At 45.3% G+C, this 19,003-nt stretch overlaps 1 protein-coding gene across 1 annotated transcript in view; it reads left to right on the top strand.

Annotated features, from left to right (window-relative positions):
• The window catches only part of CLSPN (claspin), a 109,008-nt gene that overhangs the window by 18,965 nt on the left and 71,040 nt on the right, over nucleotides 1-19,003 (top strand). The window contains exons 6-10 of the mRNA XM_073615595.1: nucleotides 13,744-13,816; nucleotides 13,900-14,008; nucleotides 14,144-14,682; nucleotides 16,259-16,447; nucleotides 16,534-16,754. Coding sequence (XP_073471696.1) covers nucleotides 13,744-13,816; nucleotides 13,900-14,008; nucleotides 14,144-14,682; nucleotides 16,259-16,447; nucleotides 16,534-16,754 — 1,131 coding nt within the window. The remainder of the gene's footprint in view (nucleotides 1-13,743; nucleotides 13,817-13,899; nucleotides 14,009-14,143; nucleotides 14,683-16,258; nucleotides 16,448-16,533; nucleotides 16,755-19,003) is intronic.

Below are 19,003 nucleotides of genomic sequence, written 5' to 3'. Positions count from 1 at the left end.
ATCCTTGTTTAGTGTTCTGAAATATCCCACAACTCCCTAATCCCCGTCCAAGTTGATCAGCAATAAACTGTTAAGGCAACTTCTAGACTATTTCTTGAGCTAGAGGAGTGTAAGATACTGTGTGCCTGACTGCTGCTACATAGAGTGAAAAGACCCAGGAACATAAACCAGCTGCCCTTTCTGAGGTAGCGCTATAGGTATTTGAAGTTTTATATCTGTTAAAATCTAATTTTTAGCTTGGTCTTGAAGGAGAAAAAAATCTGATAAATTTTCTCTAACTTTCCACCTAAATCTGATATATTATTACAGAACTCTAACACAGACACAATTTTCATATTTTTGACTCTGTATGCAACCAGAATCAAATTAAAACGAAACAATTCAAATGAATTTGAAGTGCAGACTTTCAGCTTTAATTCAAGGGGTTAAACTCAAGTACAAATGTTAGTAACTGCAACCATTTTTATACACAGTCCCTCCATTTTCACTGGCTCAAATTTAATTGGACAAATTAATATTTTCATATATAAAATGTTGATTTTTAATATTTTGTTGAGAATCCTTTACTGGCAATGACTGCCTGAAGTCTGGACCCCATGGACATTACCAAAGACTGGGTTTCCTCCTTTATGCTTTGCCAGGCTCTAACTGCAGCTGTCTTTAGTTCTTTGTGGGTCTTCCTGCCTTTAGTTTTGCCTTCAATTGAAATTGGGTCGAGATCAGGTGATTGACTCGATCATTGCAGAATATTCCATTTCTTTTCCTTCAAAAACTCCTGGGTTGCTTTTGCAGTGTGTTTTGGATCATTGTCCATCTGAACTGTGAAGCGCTGTCCAATCAGCTTTGCTGCATTAGGCTGTATCTTGGCTGACAGTACATCACTAAACACTGCAGAATTAATCCTACTGCTTCTGTCACATCAATAAACACCAATGACCCAATGCCACTGGAAGCCTTGCATGCCCATGCCATCACACTGCCTCCACCATGTTTTACAGATGACGTTGTGTGCTTTGGATCATGAGCTGTTCCAAGCCTTCACATTTTTATTTTTTTTTTTTTCTTCGCATCATTCTGGTACAGATTAATTTTAGTTTCATCTGTCCAAAGAATGCTTTTCCAGAAATGGTCTGGCTTATTTAGATGTTTTTTGGCTAAGTCTAATCTGGCTTTTCTATTCTTCGGGCTTATGAATGGTTTGCACCTTGTGGTGAACCCTCTGTATTTTCTCGTAAGGTTTTCTCTTGATTAGAGACTTTGACAATGACATGCCCACCTCCTGGAGAGTGTCCTTCACTTGTCTGGATGTTGTGAATGGGTTTTCTTTACCATAGAGAGGATCCTGTGATCATCCACCACTGATGTCTTCCATGGACGTCCGGGCCTTTTTTATGTTGCTGAGCTCACCAGTGCATCCTTCTTTCCTCAGAATGTACCAAACTGTTGATTTGGCCACTCCTTATGTTGCTGCTATCTCTCTAAAAAGATTTGTTTAGTTTTTGAAGCCTTACAATGGCCTGTTTCACTTGCATGAAACGCATGATGTAAGTTCACAGCAATAGATTCCAAATGCAAATATCACACTTCGTCAACTCCAGACCTTTTATCTGCTTAATTGATGAAGAAATAACAAAGGAGTAGCCCACGCCTGGCTTAGAAACAGCTTTTGATTCAATTATCCAATTACAATTACTTAAAGCCGAGTTCCACACGTTTTTTTAGTTTATTAAAGGTCAGCAGCTACAAAAAGAATAGCTGCTGACTTTTAATAAACCGACACTTACCTGCCCCACGTTCCAGCGAAGTGGCTGCCTGGAGGCTAGCTCCTCTCCCCCTCCCCTCCTCGGCGCCGTCATGATAACTGTGGGCACCCGCCTGTGACAGCTTACGGCGAGTCGCGCTGTGCTCTCCTTTTGGCTAGCCTATCTTCTGGGACCTGAATTGTGTCCCAGAAGATTGCTGGCAGGGAGGGGCCGCCTAGGGCGAGAGGAGGAGTCGCCTAGGCGGCCGAGGATGGGAAGCAGGACAGGAAGTCCCACGAAAAAAGGGTACAACCCCCCCCCCCCCCAAAAAAAATACATGTCAGGGGGCGAGGAGCTCTTAAAGTGGAAGTTCCACTTTCGGGTGGAACGCCGCTTTAGGAGCTGTAATTCCTAAACCCTTCCTACGATTTGGATGTACATACCCTCAAATAAAACCAGATCATATCCATTATATAACTATAGCTTGAATAGGTTTTAATAAATACCTGGAAAAAAAATAAAATTGTGCCAGTGTCCAAATATATATGTAGCTAACTGTAAATGTAAAATTAGTGCAAAGACCTAGAACATTGCATCGATTTATAACTATTGTGTTCTTGTGCAGAGTCCTTTTTGAAGAGGAGCTCCAGACTCCTTCATAAAAAAATGAAGTCAGCAGCTACAAGTACTGTAGCTGCTGACTTAATATTAGGACACTTTCTTGTCCACGAATCCAGTGGTGTCTTCACCCCAGCCAATTTTTCAATTGGCTCTCGGGTGCTGCTGTTGCCATTTCTTGTTACAGGAAACCAGCAGTGAAGCCTTGGGGTTTCACACCCGGTTCCCTACTTCGCATGCACGAAGCGCGCAGTGCTTTGTGAATTGGCCGGCGGCGGGAGAAGGAGGAGGGGGGCTGAACTTCCGGGTGACTTTACTGCGGCGAGATCAGCCGCGAGTGGGATCAGCCAGGTACCGGGGGGGGGGGGGTGGCAAATAAGGAGAGCTTCCCCTTTTGGGTGGAGATCTGCTTTAAGTTACTTTTTTTGTGGCAGTAAAAAAAATTTTATAGCTTTGCATAGAGTGGTTTAAATGATATACATATGGAGAGAACTTAGCTCCACCTCTTCACAGGAGACACTGCGTGACAATGCCTTTTTTAAAGACAGCTGCTTCCACCATGCCTTCAGTTTTAGTGTTTCCTCCGCCATGGAAGCCCTGCTTGGGGAACCAGAGGGGCTGCGCTCTCTTCAAGGGGCTTGTTTGAGCAGTACCTTCTTTGCTTTATTCTTTGACCAACCCAGCTCCTTCCTGCACGAGAGGGGGGTGCTCCGGTGTCCCTTCGCTGGCTCACAGGGGTAATAGTCTGCTGGAGGTCGTCCACCCAGAGTGCTCGGGGGGCCGCGGGTGTGCTCTGTCTAAGTGTACATGCTTGGTGTCAGCATGTCGGCGCCGAGTCCCAGAGGGCAGGTGACGTCAGTTCCGGGGCGGAGACTTCTGGCGGGGCGTAGCAGCAATTGGTTCCGGCTGCTGGAACGCAGGAGGAAGGGGCGGGTCTTCTGGCCGGGACTTCCTTTTGTTTGGCACATGGAGGAAGCTATTTATAAAACACACAGGCGGCGTTCGCAGTGGAGGAGGCTGAATCGTCAGCAGCGATGGCGGATGCAGGAGCCCAGGTTCCCGGCCAGGCCCAGGTAGAAGAGGTGCAGTGGCACCTCTTTCCTTTTCTCACTGGGGGTGTTTTTTTTCTTTGTGTCTATGCTAGGCCTGCAGCTGTCTGCTATAGTGGGAATGTTCTATTAGCAGTTCAGCATGGAGGGAGACTCTGGGGCACTTAGGGGTGTTTGCTGTGGGCACTGTGTGTTTCTCTGTTGGCTGCTATATGTCGTCCTAATAGAGGGTGCGGTTATGTCTTGCTATTTTTCAGAAAGCCACCGCTAAGTCAGAGAGAGCAACAGGGAGAAAATGGCCTTCATGCAAGTACCCATTAAGGGACTCCTGGCCCAAACCGCTGTGCAAATCCTGCATCGCAGGTTTAGTGAGAGAAGAATCCTACACAGGAGTGTAAAGAGCTCTTTTCATCTGTCAGAAAAGAGAACAAAAGAACTAGCAGAGACCCTAGGGACAGTACGTTCCATTCTGAAAAAAACAGGGCCAGAGTTCCAGCCAGTAACAGCTCCCAATCCAGCCTTCCTCCTACTGCTTCCAGGATTTGGGGGAGTGAGTCAGAGGAAGAGGAACAAAGTATCCCTCCCTCAACCATTGATTCTGAGGAGGATGAGGGGGAAGAAGAAAATAGATCTTCTAGATACAAGCTAACGCTGAAAGAGGTGGATGATTTACTTAAGGCAGTATATACCACCTTGGAGATTCAGGAAAAGAGAACTCAGCTATCGATACACGATAAAATGTATCAGGGGCTTGAGGAAGCCAGACATAGTCTTTCCTGTCCAAAAAGTTTTGCTGGATACAATCAAAAAAGAAAGGAAGAATCCAGAAAAGGGCCAGTTTTTATCCAAAGCTCTCAAAGGTTTCCTTTTTAAGAGGACGAAGCGTTAGTTTGGAACAAGAAACCAAAAATTGATGCCGCTTTCCCTCAGGTGTCCAGACGGACGGACCTGGCATTTGAGGATATGGGCGTATTGAAGGATGCCATGGATAAAAGAGCAGGTGCACTTTTATAGAGAGCCTGGAACTCGTCCCTATCTAACCTTAAACCGGCGATGGCCGCTACAGTTGTTGCTAGAAATATGGAATGTTGGCTGGAACAACTCAAAGGTCATATGGTAGCAGGTACTTCTAGGAAAGATCTGTTGGAGTCCTTCCCTACCCCGTTGAGAGCGGTAAAATGTATGGCTGATGCCTCAGCCGAATCCATCAGGATGTCAGCCAGGTCCTCAGCACTTGTTAACTCTGCCAGGAGGGCCCTTTGGCTGAAAACCTGGTCAGGAGACTCAGCGTCAAAGGTAAAACTTTGTGGGATCCCTTTCACAGGTGACCTGGTCTTTGGGCCAGAGTTAGACAGTCCTTGATAGGACAGCGGATAAGAAAAAGGCTTTCCCACAGAAAAAGAAAGCAGGGTAGCAAAGGAAGAATGTTCGCTCTTTTCAACAAGCCCATAAAGAAAGGGATCAAACCCAGAAAAGGCCCTGGAACCCTCAAAAAAAGGGAGCGGAGGGGTGCTCTTTAGACCTCCAGAGCAGACCCCAAAAAAGCACTGACCATCTCCCAGTGGGCAGGAGGCCACAGGACTTCCTGCCATCTTGGGAAAGAGCAACAGAAAGTCCTTTTTGTCATGAACTTAATCAGTCAGGGATATCAGCTAGAGTTTTTACAAGCACCTCCGAGTCGGTTTTATGTGACAAACCTTCCAGAGGATCAGGAGAAGGCCTTGGCTATGAGATCTGTTAGGAGAATTGATGCAACAAGGTGTCATCTCCCAAGTCCCAAAAGATCAGGAGGGGAAGGGGTTTTACTCCCACATTTTCCTGGTCAAAAAAACCTTAAGGAAAGTTTCGGCTGATTCTCAACCTGAAAATTCTGAACCAGTCCATAAAATGCAAAAAGTTCAGGATGGATACAATTTTCTCTGAGAAATCTACTTACCCCCAGATGTTACATGGCGTCTATCGATCTGAGAGACATCTATCTCCATATACCAATCACAGCCTTATCATAGAAGTTCCTGCGATTGGCTGTCAATCTGGGGGGGAGGAAGATTTGGCACCTACAGTTCAGGGCTCTGCCTTTCAGCCTGTCATCCTCTCCCTCTCCCTGGGTATTCACGAAAGTGATGGCAGAAGCCCTGGAGTCCCTGAGACTGAGGGGGATCTCAATAGTTACCTACTTGGACGATTTGCTGCTGTTTGCCGACTCAAAAGATCAGGTAGAGGTCAGCCTGCAAGTAACCCAAGCACAACTAAACGGTTTGGGCTGGCTTCTGACCCTCCAGAAATCAAATCTGATACCATCTCAAAGAGTAAGGTTTCTGGGGTACGAAATAGACTCAGTAAAACCAAAGAATCTTCCTCCCTCAACATTGGGTGGAAAAGATGTAGATGGCTCTGAGGATACTTCAAGCCAACACAGAGGTGTCCAAAAGGCAGGCCATGTCTGTGCTAGGTCTATTGACAGCAGCAATCCCCTCAGTACAGTGGGCCAGTTTTCATGCTCGGCTTCTACAGGCAGACATTTTTCTGAACTGGTCACACCAGGAACCTCTGGAAAAGAAGTTCGATAGGGGTAAAGGCAACAAGATCACTTTGGTGGTGGAGAAATCAGGAAAACACCTCCAAAGGTTCTTCCATGGTCTTTCCCGGCAACTCGCAGGTTGACAACAGATGCGAATGCATGGGGTTGGGGAGCTCACCTCGGAACGAACAACTCAGGGGGTATGGTTCAAACCAGAGGCAAGAAGATCCTCAAATTGGAGGAAGTTAAAGGCTATTCACCTAAGTCTCCTTTGTTTCCAGCAGTTTCTAAAAGGTCAACATGTCCAGGTACTGACGGATAACATGACGGCGGTATTATACCTAGCAAAACAAGGGGGCACAAGGAACAAGACTCTGATGGAGCTAGCTTGTCAGATCCTGAGCTGGGCAGAAAAGAATTTGGCCTCGTTGTCCGCAGTCCATTTAAAAGGCACGGAAAACACCCTGGCGGATCTCCTCAGGAGAGAAATTAGACAAGCAGAGTGGTCTCTAAACCAGTAGTTATTTGTGATAATCTCAGAGAAGTGGGGCTCTCCTCAAGTAGACCTCTTTGCAAATCAAAGAAATGTAAAAACACCGGCTTTCTTCTCTCTTCAGAGGCAGGATCTGGCCCTCGGAATAGATGCGTTATCCCACAGATGGGACTTCCCTTTGTCTTGCGCCTTTCCTCCGTTTCAACTAATACTGCGGGTGTTAGCAAAATTCAGAGCGGAATCCACAAGTCTGATACTAATTGCCCCGTATTGACCGAAGAGGCCCTGGTTTTCCACCCTAGTAGAACTCTCAGCGAACCCCCCCTGGAGAGTACCACTCGGGGCGGATCTTCTGTATCAAGGGCAGATTTTTCATCCAGATCCAGCCTACCTCAATCTGACGGCCTGGTTTCTGAAGAGGAAATATTAAGGAAAAAGGGACTCTCAGAAAAGCTCATCAGCACCCTTCTTGCCAGCAGGAAGGTGGTCACCAGGGCTATCTACTTCAAAGTCTGGAAGTGTTACAATTCCTGGTGCTCCAGCAAAAACTTTAATCTACTTGTTATTTCAGTTTTAGAATTTCTCCAGGAAGGTATGGAGAAGGGTTTAGCAGCGAAAAACGCAGGTAGCTGTCTTATAAGTTTTTTTGGAAAAAACCCTGTCTAGGGAGCCCTTGATAGTTAGGTTCTTTAGGGCTATGGCAAAAATTAGGCCTAGACCTCTTATAAGTTTTCCCAAGTGGGATTTATCTTTAGTGCTTCAGGGGCTTACCAAGTCACCATTTTAACCAATAGAAGAAGCTTCATTAAAATTTATGACACTAAAGACTATACTTCTGGTCGCAGTGATGTCTGTCCAGAGAATTAGTGAAATTCAGGCATTATCTACCCAAGAGCCTTTTATGAGATGTCTGCCAGACAGGATAGTCCTAAGGACAGACCCAGCCTTCCTGCCTAAAGTTTCCTCGTTCTTTCACCGGACGCAGGAGATCATTCTCCTTACCTTTTGTCCCTTGCCTTCTGGGCCAGATGAAGAGGCCTTCCACACGCTGGACGTTAGGTGTCTCCTTAGGTATTTAGAGGTAACAAACAGTATTGTAAAATCATCTTCACGCTTTGTCTTGATGGAAGGGGAGTAGAGCCTCCAAAAGTACCCTAGGAAGATGGCTGAAACAAGCCATTAAAGAAGCTTACCTATCCTTAGATCTGGAACGTCCAGAAGGAATCTTGCCTCATTCTACGCGGGCAGTGGCGGCCTCTTGGGCAGAGAGGGCCAGGGCATCACCTGAGCAAATATGTAAAGCTGCCACGTGGTCCTGTTTTTCAATATAAGGCATTACCGTTTTGGATCTACTGTCGGCCTCAGACCAATCCTTTGGTAGGAAGGTTTTACAGGCAGTGGTCCCACCCTGAAGTGCTCGGTTATCATCTCCAAGGTGCTGTCCTGAAAGGCGAAGGGAGAAAACCTTAGACTTACCGGTGACTGTATTTCTACGAGCCTTTCAGGACAGCAGCCTACTTCCCTCCCTAGGTTATCATATGTAAAGTATAATTGTGGGGCTTGGTAATTGTCTGCTTATATCTTCCAGCATGTCGGAGGTCTTCTCGGTAATAACTGAAGGCATGGTGGAAGCAGCTGTCTTTAAAAAAGGTGTTGTCACGCAGTGTTTCCTGTGATGAGGTGGAGCTACGCTCTCTCCAAGGTGCTGTCCTGAAAGGCTCCTAGAAATACCGTCACCGGTAAGTCTAAGGTTTTTATTTCTTTCTCGTACATCACGGGACACAGAGCCTCAGTAATTACTGATGGGTTATGGGTATCACAAGTTGATTGGACACTGGTCACACCCTAGACAGGAAGTTCAACCCCCTATATAACCCCTCCCCTTATTGGGTATACCTCAGTTTTTTCGCCAGTGTCTTAGGTGTTGGTCACGAATAAGATGTGCTGTGCTAAGCTCCAAAGGGATATCCTATACTGGGGCAAGCCATGCAACCGGATCCATTCAAAGTGCTTTTTTAGGCCAAATTGGATGGTACCCGGGCCTCGTGTCCGAAGAAACAAGGTTTTACCTGTAACGCTTCTCTTTTTAGAGAGCTGGACCCCGGGATCTAGCTTTACGGGCCCAGAACTGCGGATCCTCCTATTCAAGGGTTCCCAGTCTCTGAAGGTTTTTCCAAACGGAGCCCACCGTGAGAGGTGAAGATTGGGTCTCTATAACAGAACCCTGCAGCTGGATAAGGTAAGGGAGACTCCTCGAAATTTTTTAATTCCTTTAAGTAAATGTATGCTATGCCTATTGTCGCCACCGGGGGCTGCCAAGAGCATATACCTTTTCATGCTTGTTCTGTCTGTCTCAGTGTCCACGCTGTTCGCTCCTCCAGCCGAGCTCCATGGAGCATCGGTTGGGGGGCTCTCTCCTTTGGGATACCCCCCCCCCCATGATTTAGGGGTGTCGGGGTGGCCTGAACTAATAGCGATAGTATACCACACTGCCGTCGCCGCTACTGTTTGGCAGGTTCCCCATCCACCGGCCCTTCTCTCTCCTCCACCCCAGCCTCCCCTCCATGCTTGTCCAGAGGATTGGAGCCTCGGCTCGCGCGGGAAAGCGCACGTTTTTGAAAAAGACGAGGCGCGGGGGGGGGGGGGCGGGCGGAGCATTAACGCAACACAGCCTATGGAGGGGCACAGCTGACAGGCGCATGTGAGGTGGGACACAGGCATTCTCCCAGGCAGCATTTACTTAGACTGGGCATTGGTAGCAGCGGCAGTTGCTGAACTACATCGCTCAGCAGTCTTTTTTTGTGGTGCCTCCACCTTTTGTTGCTTTGCACTATGGGTAGAAGAGGTACAAATACCCCGAAAACCAAAGGCTCTACGGGATCTCCCTCAGGCTCTGAGGACCCCCCTTCTGCAGCACCTTCCCCCCCCCTGAAGGACCTGGGATGGCTGGCCAGGGAGAGCCATCGGGGTCAGGGGCTGTATCTGCTTCTGGCACTTCAGCCCCTGTATACATTACGCAGGAGGTTTTTTCCTCAACCATTAATGGATTAGAGGAAAGATTAATGGCCTTAATCGCATCTTCACTCTGTGGAAGAAAACGCACAAGGTCTCCCTCTGTTACCCAGGACCCTCAAGCTGAGGAACTCTGGGGAAAAAGGAGAGGAATCCCTCTCAGAGGATTGGGATGGGACTCATGATTCCTCTTCTGAGGAATCCAGTGGAGAAGGGACCCTCTTCAGCTTCTCAGGATGAGAAGGTGTTAGTGCAGATTCTTGCTGGATTGGTCCGCTCCACATTTAAGTTGCCCGTATCTGAGTCAGTTAAAGAACCCTCCTCTTCTTTGGGTTCACTAAAACCTCCGCAAACACATGCTTTTCCTGTTCATAGTTTACTAGAAAAGCTCATTTATTCTAAGTGGGATCACCCAGATAAACATTTTTTTCCGCCTAAAAAGTTTTCAACACTTTATCCTATGGAGGAAAAATGTGGGGTATACCGGCAGTTGACGCCGCAATTTCCTCCGTAAATAAAAGTCTGACTTGTCCTGTCGACAATGCTCAGTTGCTTAGTGATCCAACTGATAAAAAAAATGATAAAAAAAATTCCTTAGCGGGTTCAGTAGCTCAACCTGCAGTGGCAGCGTTCGGAGTCTGTCAATACTTGAGAGACCATGTTAAACAGGTCCTCAAAGTTCTACCTGAACAGCAGGCCCGGGGGTTGGCCAACCTTCCAGCGGCTTTATGTTTTGCTGTTGACGCAATCAGAGATTCTAGCATCCAAACCTCTCGCCTCTCGCTTGGGTTGGTACATATGCGTAGAATCTTATGGTTGAAAAATTGGTCAGCCGAGTCACCATGTAAGAAGCTTCTGGCTGGATTTCCATTTCGTGGTGCTAGGCTGTTTGGAGAGGATTTGGACAACTACATCCAAAAGATCTCTAGTGGGAAAAGCAGTCTCTTACCAGTTAAGAAAAGGAGTAAACGGGCTCTTTCCCCAGTGCCAGGAGCATCAGCCTCCAGGCAGTCGCGACGGCCTCCTCCGTCATGCTCAAGAAATAAATTTCAGTGTCGACCCCAGGGACAAAAGAAGTCCTGGGGGAAGAAGCCTACTAGACAAGACGCTAAAGCCTCTTTATGAAGGGGCGCCCCCGCTCGCTCGGGTGGGGGCAAGACTGCTACAGTTCTCAAAGCTCTCGCAGGAAGATTTCCAGGACAGATGGGTAATCTCCATGGTAACTCTAGGTTACAAACTGGAATTCTGAGAATTCCCCTCTCCTCGTTTCCTCAGATCGAATGTCCCCAGAGATCCAGGGAAAAAGCAGTCTCTCCTTCTAGCGTTAGAGCGACTATTGTCGCAAAAGGTCATTGTGGTGGTTCCCACGGAAGAGCAGGGATTGGGGTTTTATTCCAACCTTTTCACGGTTAGAAAACCAAATGGAGATTCCAGACCCATTCTGGATCTAAAGGATCTAAACCGATTCCTAAGGATTCGATCCTTTTGCATGGAATCAATTCGGTTAGTAGTCTCCATCCTACAAGGAGGAGAATTTCTGGCATCAATAGACCTCAAGGATGCGTACCTGCATGTACTCATTTTCCCTGCTCATCAAAAGCACCTTCGGGCTAGCCACTGCACCTCGGGTGTTTACAAAGATCTTGGCTCCTCCTCTGGCCAGATTAAGGGCCCAAGGTATAACTGTCATAGCATACCTAGACGACCTGCTCTTGATAGACCGGTCGGTACCAGAACTTGGTGACCACAGTCAATTACTTGGAATATCTAGGTTGGATTCTCAACTTAGAAAAGTCTTTCTTAAAACCAGTAAGAAGACTAGAGTATTTGGGCTTGGTCATAGATACAAGCCAAGAGAAGGTATTTTTACCTCAGGCAAAGATCAGTGCCTTAAGAGAACTGATTCAAGTAGTCAGGACAAAAAGGGTACTTCTGTCCACCTTTGTATGAGGCTGCTGGTAAAGATGGTGGCTTCATTCGAAGCAGTTCCCCATGCTCAGTTTCATTCAAGACTGCTGCAACACAGTATCCTGTCTGCTTGGAACAAGAAAGTACAGGCATTAGATTTTCCGATGCATCTGTCTCCTTCAGTACGTCAGAGCCTCAGTTGGTGGTTAATACCCGAAAACCTGCAGAAAGGGAAATCCTTTTTACCGGTTACCTGGACAGTGGTAACAACGGATGCCAGTCTTTCGGGTTGGGAAGCAGTTCTGGAACAGTCTGCGGTCCAGGAGGAATGGTCCGAAATCGAGAGGACCTTACCCATCAACATTCTGGAGATCCGTGCGGCGTATCTAGCTCTAAAGGCCTGAAGTCTCAGGCTACAGGGTTGCCCTGTCAGGATCCAGTCCAACAATGCCACAGCAGTGGCTTATATCAATCATCAAGGAGGCACCAGGAGTCGTACAGCTCAGAGAGAAGTGAACTAGATTTTAGTCTGGGCAGAAAAGCATGTGCCATGCATATCGGCAGTTTCTATTCTGCTACTGCCACGGCTCCTTCTCAGGATCCTTCAGGAGAAGAAGTCGGTACTTCTGGTAGCCCCAGCCTGGCCCAGAAGAGCTTGGTATGCAGAAATAGTAAGGATGACAGTGGGTTCCCCGTGGACCCTACCCTCACGTCCAGACCTGTTATCTCAAGGTCCAGTGTTCCATCCTGCCTTACAAACGCTAAATTTGACGGTTTGGCTATTGAAACCCACGTTCTGAAGAGTCGTCGTGGGCTTCAGGTCCTGTGATCTCTATCTTAATCAATGCAAGGAAGCCAGCTTCCAGAGTGATTTATCATAGAGTTTGGAAGACTTATGTATCCTGGTGTGAAGCCAGGGGTTGGCATCCCAGAAAATGTCATAGGTAGAATTCTTGACTTTCTACAAATAGGATTAGAAATGAAGCTGGCTTTGAGTACCATCAAGGGCCAGGTCTCGGCCTTATCAGTATTATTTCAACGGCCACTTGCTTCACATTCTTTGGTCCAAAGCTTTATGCAGGGGGTGACGCGTCTTAATCCTCCGGTTAAAGCGCCCCTAAACCCCTGGGACTTGAATTTGGTTCTGTCAGTTTTACAGAAACAGCCTTTTTTTTAAACCAATACGTCAGATTCCCTTGGTCTTGTTGACAAAGTAAATTTTCCTGGTAGGCATTTCTTCTGCTAGAACAGTATCAGAATTAGCAGCCCTTTCCTGTAAAGAGCCTTATTTAATCATGCATAAGGATAGAGTGGTATTGCGCCCTCATCCTAGCTTTCTACCGAAAGTGGTTTCAGATTTCCATCTAAACCAAGATATTGTTCTGCCTTCCTTTTTTCCAGATCCCTGTTCTATGGAAGAAAGGTCACTACATTCTTTGGATGTAGTAAGGGCAGTCAAGGCCTATCTGGAAGTAACTGCTCAAGTTTGCAAAACGGATGTTTTGTTCATACTGCCAGAAGGTCCCAATAGAGGACAGGCAGTGTCAAAGTCTACCCTTTCTAAATGGATTCGACAAATGATTATTCAAGCTTATGGTTTGAAACAAAAAATTCCACCTTTTCAAATCAAGGCACACTCCACAAGGGCGATTAGTGCTTCTTGGGCGGTGCATCACCCGGCCTCTATGGCTCAAATCTGCAAGGCCGCAACCTGGTCTTCAGTCCATACATTCACCAGATTTTATCAGGTGGATGTGGGAAGGCATGAGGATATCGCCTTTGGGCGTAGTGTGCTGCAGGCAGCAGTACGAGCTCCTCAGGTCTGATTACACCCTACATTGTGTGGTCCCCTCCCCTCGAATAGCATTGCTCTGGGACATCCCATCAGTAATTACTGAGGCTCTGTGTCCCGTGATGTACGAGAAAGAAAATAGGATTTTTTATAACGGCTTACTTGTAAAATCCTTTTCTTTTGAGGTACATCACGGGACACAGAGGTCCCGCCCCTCTTCTAATACACTTATATATTGCTTTGCTACAAAACTGAGGTATCCCCAGTAACTGTGATGTGTTAATTCTTTAATAATACCTTTGGACAGTATTTGAAGATCTGTGGTGTGCTGTCAAATATGTACGCTGTTTTTTTAGTTCCTATCACAGTTTATGGCAGCCTAAGTTAGTTTTCTATACCTGTCATTTGACCCTAGCTGAGCGTACATATGATGCACCTATGATTACATATGCAGTGATTTATTTATATTGTTTGGAGTGATTCAGTACTCGTTATGGTTTGGTAACTAAATTCAGCATTGTATGGAGATCAGTAAGATTATTTGTAGTTCAGTACTGTTTGGGTGTCTTTTTCTTAAGTATTTTAAAGTAGTGAGTTTGATATTGTAGGAGAGAAAAGCTGCACGTGCGAGCAAGGAAGCCATAAAGAAAATACACAGTGAAACACAGAGACTCTTGAGAGGTGAGCCACGGAATAAAATGTTGTTATATAACACTCAGCTAGTGAATGTAAGCTTTATGTATGAACTTTAAATTGTCTTTCAGAGTCAGCTGTGTCTCTGCCATACCATTTACCGGAACCCAAAACTATCCATGACTTTTTCAAGCGTCGTTCAAGACCACTTTGCCAAGGGAATGCCATGCAACTTATTAAGTAAGTCCTAATACTGCGAACAGAGAAAAGTGGGCTGATCATATGTTTAATCTTTCTTTCTGAGATTTATAGATTTAATTTTTTTAAAACTTGGGTTAACTTTTTTTTTTTTTTTTTATGTTTTATGTTGAATAGGTCCTCAAAGTATCAGCCTTGTAACGCAGATGACAAGGATGAGTCAAATCCTACTGAGCCTGTTGAAAATAGTTTTCCAGTAGCGCAAATTACACCACAACCAGAAGTTCCCCTCCAGGACCCTCAAGTGTCAGAAGAATCTGCTTTAGTCAACCTAGTAGCCGAGCCTGACATAAATACAGAATTGCATGTTACAGAAAACAAAGCAAATGATGTCTGTAATTTTGATAAAACACCAGAGCTTGTATGTATGGGTGATTCAAGCCAGCCAATTTGCAATACAGAAAACAAGGAGCCTGTTGAAAAAGTAACAAATGATGATCTACAGAATGTTCTTGCACTAGAGGTTAAGAATTCTACATGTGAACAAAGTAAAGTTACAGAAAACGCCTGCACAAATGAGCCACCAACTCAGGTTAAACCCAAATTATCAAAAGCGGAAAGACTACGTGCTCTTGGAATTGATCTATCTGTTAAACCTCTCCTCAGGCCAGATGATGGAACATTTGTGAATTTAGAGGAGCCTAAGCCAAATAAAGGTATTTGTCAATATGTGACATAATAATTTTATTGCTTTATTTTCAAATACTTGATGCAGACTTCAAGTGATGTGGGGATGGGTTAACAGCCACCATCTGCTTCACTTAGTGTTTTGGTAGTGTTGTTATGTAGTTTAATATAGCTTTCTTTACTGTGTTCTGAGATTACTGTTATTTATTAAAGTAGAACTATGTACTCCAATAAAAATATGTGCTGCAGGGCTTAAAGGGTAAGTTCACCTTTGAAACATGTTGCATGTTCCACCCATATTTAGGGTGGAACGTGTAACCTGTTCCAGCTCCTGCCTCTCATCCCCACTCCCTGTGACAGCAGGCGGGAGATCTTTTCACAGCACTTTTTTTATCCGTTTTTATATTTTTAAAAATGCGTGGCAGTGCAGTGCTCTGCCCACGCGACCGTGTCATTGTGAATGAACTAAAAGTAGCGTTGGCCATTGCGGCCAACGGCTTTTTACCAATTGAGGGTGCTGGTGAGCGCCGTCCTAGTCCATTGATTCATCCTGCCATTCAGTGACTTCCCATATCTGAGATACGGCAGACTGTACTGATGGTCTGCAGGATCCAGACCCTACTGATGCAATTGCCTTACAGGCTGCAGAGTAAAAAAAAGAAACAAATGCACATCTATTTTATTTATTTTTTTCATGTAAAAAGATGTGCATGTATTTATTTTGAAAAAGGTGAGTTAAGCCTTTAATTATAAAGGTCCCATAAATAACTTGATTTTGCCAATCAAGTCCACTTAATGCAGCTTCTTGTGATGGTGTGGTAACAATGCTGCACTACCTCTTTGATGTAGGCTGTGCCATTATGCACTACAATGGGATAAGAAGGTGTTGCAGAGAGGTATGGTTATTGGCATTGTTACTGCAGATTCACAAGCCTGTAGCCTGTCAGTCTGCACCTCACCACACCTAGTCTTCCTCTGCTTTCTGCATTGACAGCACTGGCTCTGTAGTTAAAAACCCTCACACGTGAGCTGCAGTGTATGGGAGCTTATGAGATTTGAATGATTTGACTTTGGGAAGGCGGAAGGTTATTGTAACTGGATTTGGTACTTGTTTTAGGAGGAGCTTTTTTAGGTTTACTTTTAACAGTGCACCAGTAGCTCTGCACTTGTTTACTGTTACAGACTGAAAATCTGAACAGAACTATCTGAGAGGACTCCATCCCTTCCAACAGTCTTACAGGTCACTGGTTTGTGGAAGGAGGGGATTGGGGGTAGTGTGCAATCTGGAATCCCTTAATATGATTTATATTCTCAGCACGCCAGTATTTGAGCAATAGTAAACCCCTGGTGTACCAGACTCTTACTTGCTACCTGGTGGATGAAGGTGAAATTTTTAAATTATATGCAGTAGGCCTTGCTTACTAAACAAAATCACAATCTTTTTTTCTCCTTATGCATATTTTTTCTTATGTGATCACTATTTTCTATTTAAGAAGCTAGGAAAATTGCATCCCAGAAAGGCATGACAGAAGTGAGTTTTGGCTTGGTTAGAGTTACAGGAGTTGAAAATTACTTGAATGTTTTTTTTATGATGATTTCTGCCAGAACTTGAAGCACTGAAGGAGAGATTCCTCAAGCATAGCATGCACAAGGTAAAAGCAGCAGCTGAAAAAAAGGTTAACCTTCATATCGTTCGCAAAGAGAGAACAGAGGATGGTAAAGAAGAACTGAAAACAGATGTTGTTCCAGTCACTATAGAAGCGGAAAACCTGGAGGAAAAAATTGTTAAGCCAGGTAATTTGAAGGAATGATAAAATATTTGGTGTGTCCAAAATTGGAGCTGTCATTTTAAGTGGTGTTTTTTCTCTGTCATTGTTAAGGTGAAAAGCTGCAAGTGCTAAAAGCAAAATTACAGGAGGCCATGAAGCTGCGTCGGGATGAAGAACGTCAGAAGCGTCAGGCCCTGTTTAAGCTGGACAATGAAGATTTGGATGGAGAGGAGGAAGAGGAAGAAGAAATGACAGATGAGTCAGAAGAAGAGGAATATGAGGAGGATGGAAATGAAGAAGAAATGGAACATGAAAAGGAAGGCAATGTTGAGGTAATATTGAAATTAAAGCAGAGTTCCTCTCACACCTTTAAAAAAATTAAGTCAGCAGCTACACATATTGTAGCTGCTGACTTTTAACATTAGGACACTTGCCTGTACTGTAGTTCAGCGATGTCGGCACAGCAGCCAATGTGCCCCCCCCCCAAAAGGTGCCTCCGGGGGGGGGAGGAATCAGATAAGCGGAAATTCCACTTTTGGGTGGAACTCTGCTTTAAGAATTTTATGTTAATTTTTGTTGTGTACAGTTCACCCATGTTCTTGGTTTTAGCCACCTCCCTACTGCTGTATTGTGCGTGTATGTGTGTAAGAAAAATATATAGAAAAATAGACGTTTTTAAACATCACTCCAGAAATGTAATTACATATAATACGTTATTTATTTATTTTTTCCCATTTGTATCCTAATGGGGCTTTCAAGCTCCCTATGTGATAGCATTGTTGAGTGACTGGTTCTCTAGGACCTGATGTCTACCTGAGCATATTGAGTACTCAGTCTTCTCCTGTGCTGACCAGAGCCAAAGGGCACTGACTGTCCTGAACCCAGATGTACTCAGTGGTGAGCACTTCTAGGTTCATTTTTAAAGGGCGCATTGAGGGATGGATGGCCATATCTTTGATATGTAGAGGTGATTGGGGACCTGTAGTTCTCTGAGAAGCTTAACCAGTTCCCACCCGGCCTATAGCAAAATGACGGCCAGGAAGTGGTTCAGTTATCCTGACTGGGCGTCATGTGACGTCCAGCAGGATAAGCCGCGATCGCAGCGCGGCAATTGGTGGTGTGTCACTCTCACACTGCATCTCAGATCGTGGTAAAGAGCCTCTGATGGAGGCTCTTTACCACGTGATCAGCTGTGACCAATCACAGCATGAACCAGGAACTGCTGGTAATGGGCTTTCCTCAGTTCGCGCTGACAGGGAGAGCCGATTGACGGCTCTCCTGTCAGAGGGGGGTGTGCCTTGATAATCGGTACTTTTTAGTAGTAGTTTAGAACGATTATTAGTGCAGGCCCCATCAGAGGTGCCCACGCAAATCGCCAAACAGTGCCATCAGCAACACCTGTCACAGATGCCCATCAGTAATGCCCGTCAGTACCTCCTCATCAGTGCCAGGTCTTGGTGCCCCCTAAAAACTTTTTTTTTTGTTTAGCAAAAAATAAATAATCCAGTGGTGATCAAATACCACCAAAAGAAAGCTCTATTTGTGGGAAGAAAATGATAAAAATGTAGTTTGGGTACAGTGTTGTATGACCACACAATTTTCATTCAAAGTGTGACAGCGCTGAAAGCTGAAAATTTTCCTAGGCAGGAAGGGGGGGGGGGGGGGGGGGGATTAGTGCCCTGTATTAAAGTGTTTCAGAGAGAAAAAAGAAAACCTGCATGTCAAAGGCATAATGAGCTAGTGTGCATCGCATACTAGCTCATTATGAAATGCTTACTAGGGTTGCACTGATACTAATATCGGTGCCAATACCGAGCATTTACAGGAGTACTTGTACTCCTGCAATTGCTCCGATGCTTGACTCAATACCTGGGCAGTCAGGGGTGATTGGTTGTGGCAGTGGGGGGAGGTACAAGCACCAATCTCCCTGTATAGATTTCAATAAAGCAGCTGAAAGCTGGTTTGGGAGAGGAGGAGATGCAGCTCTCAGCTGCTTTATTGAAATTTTATACAGGGAGATTGGTGCTTGTACCTCCAATCACACCGACTTTCCCCCGCCGTGTCCCCCTCTCCGTGCTTCTCCTATCCCCTGCCATGTCCTCCCTGCTCCTCCGGTCCCCCTCCCAGATCTGTCAGGATGGAGAGCGGAGGAAGGAGCCAGTAAATGTAATTTACCGGCTCCTTCCTTTTCTGAATGCACAGTCAGTGATCACTGACTGTCAATTCATAACTGAGCATCGTAAACTGTTTACGATGTCTCAGTTTACGATGTCTCAGTTTACGATGTCTCAGTTTACGATGTCTCAGTTTACGATGTCTCAGTTTACGAATGGAGAGGAGCCTGTCTCCTGTCCATTCATTTTCAGTGAAAGGGACTGGGGAAATCTGTGTCCTTAGTCCCTTACTCTGTCTCAAAGGGGAGATGTCAGGGGTCTGTTTAGACCCCTGATATCTCACTAAAGTCCCCCCCAACAGGGCTGATAAAAAATAATTAAAAATAAATTTAAATATTTAAAAGGTAAAATTGTGGGGGGGGGGGGGGGGAGCATTGTAAAAAAAACAAATATAAATTGACAGTCTA

Source organism: Aquarana catesbeiana, linkage group LG02 (assembly GCF_042186555.1).
Source record: "Aquarana catesbeiana isolate 2022-GZ linkage group LG02, ASM4218655v1, whole genome shotgun sequence".
In the NCBI taxonomy this organism is placed as follows: domain Eukaryota; kingdom Metazoa; phylum Chordata; class Amphibia; order Anura; family Ranidae; genus Aquarana; species Aquarana catesbeiana.
This window is presented reverse-complemented; position numbering and strand designations above follow the sequence as displayed.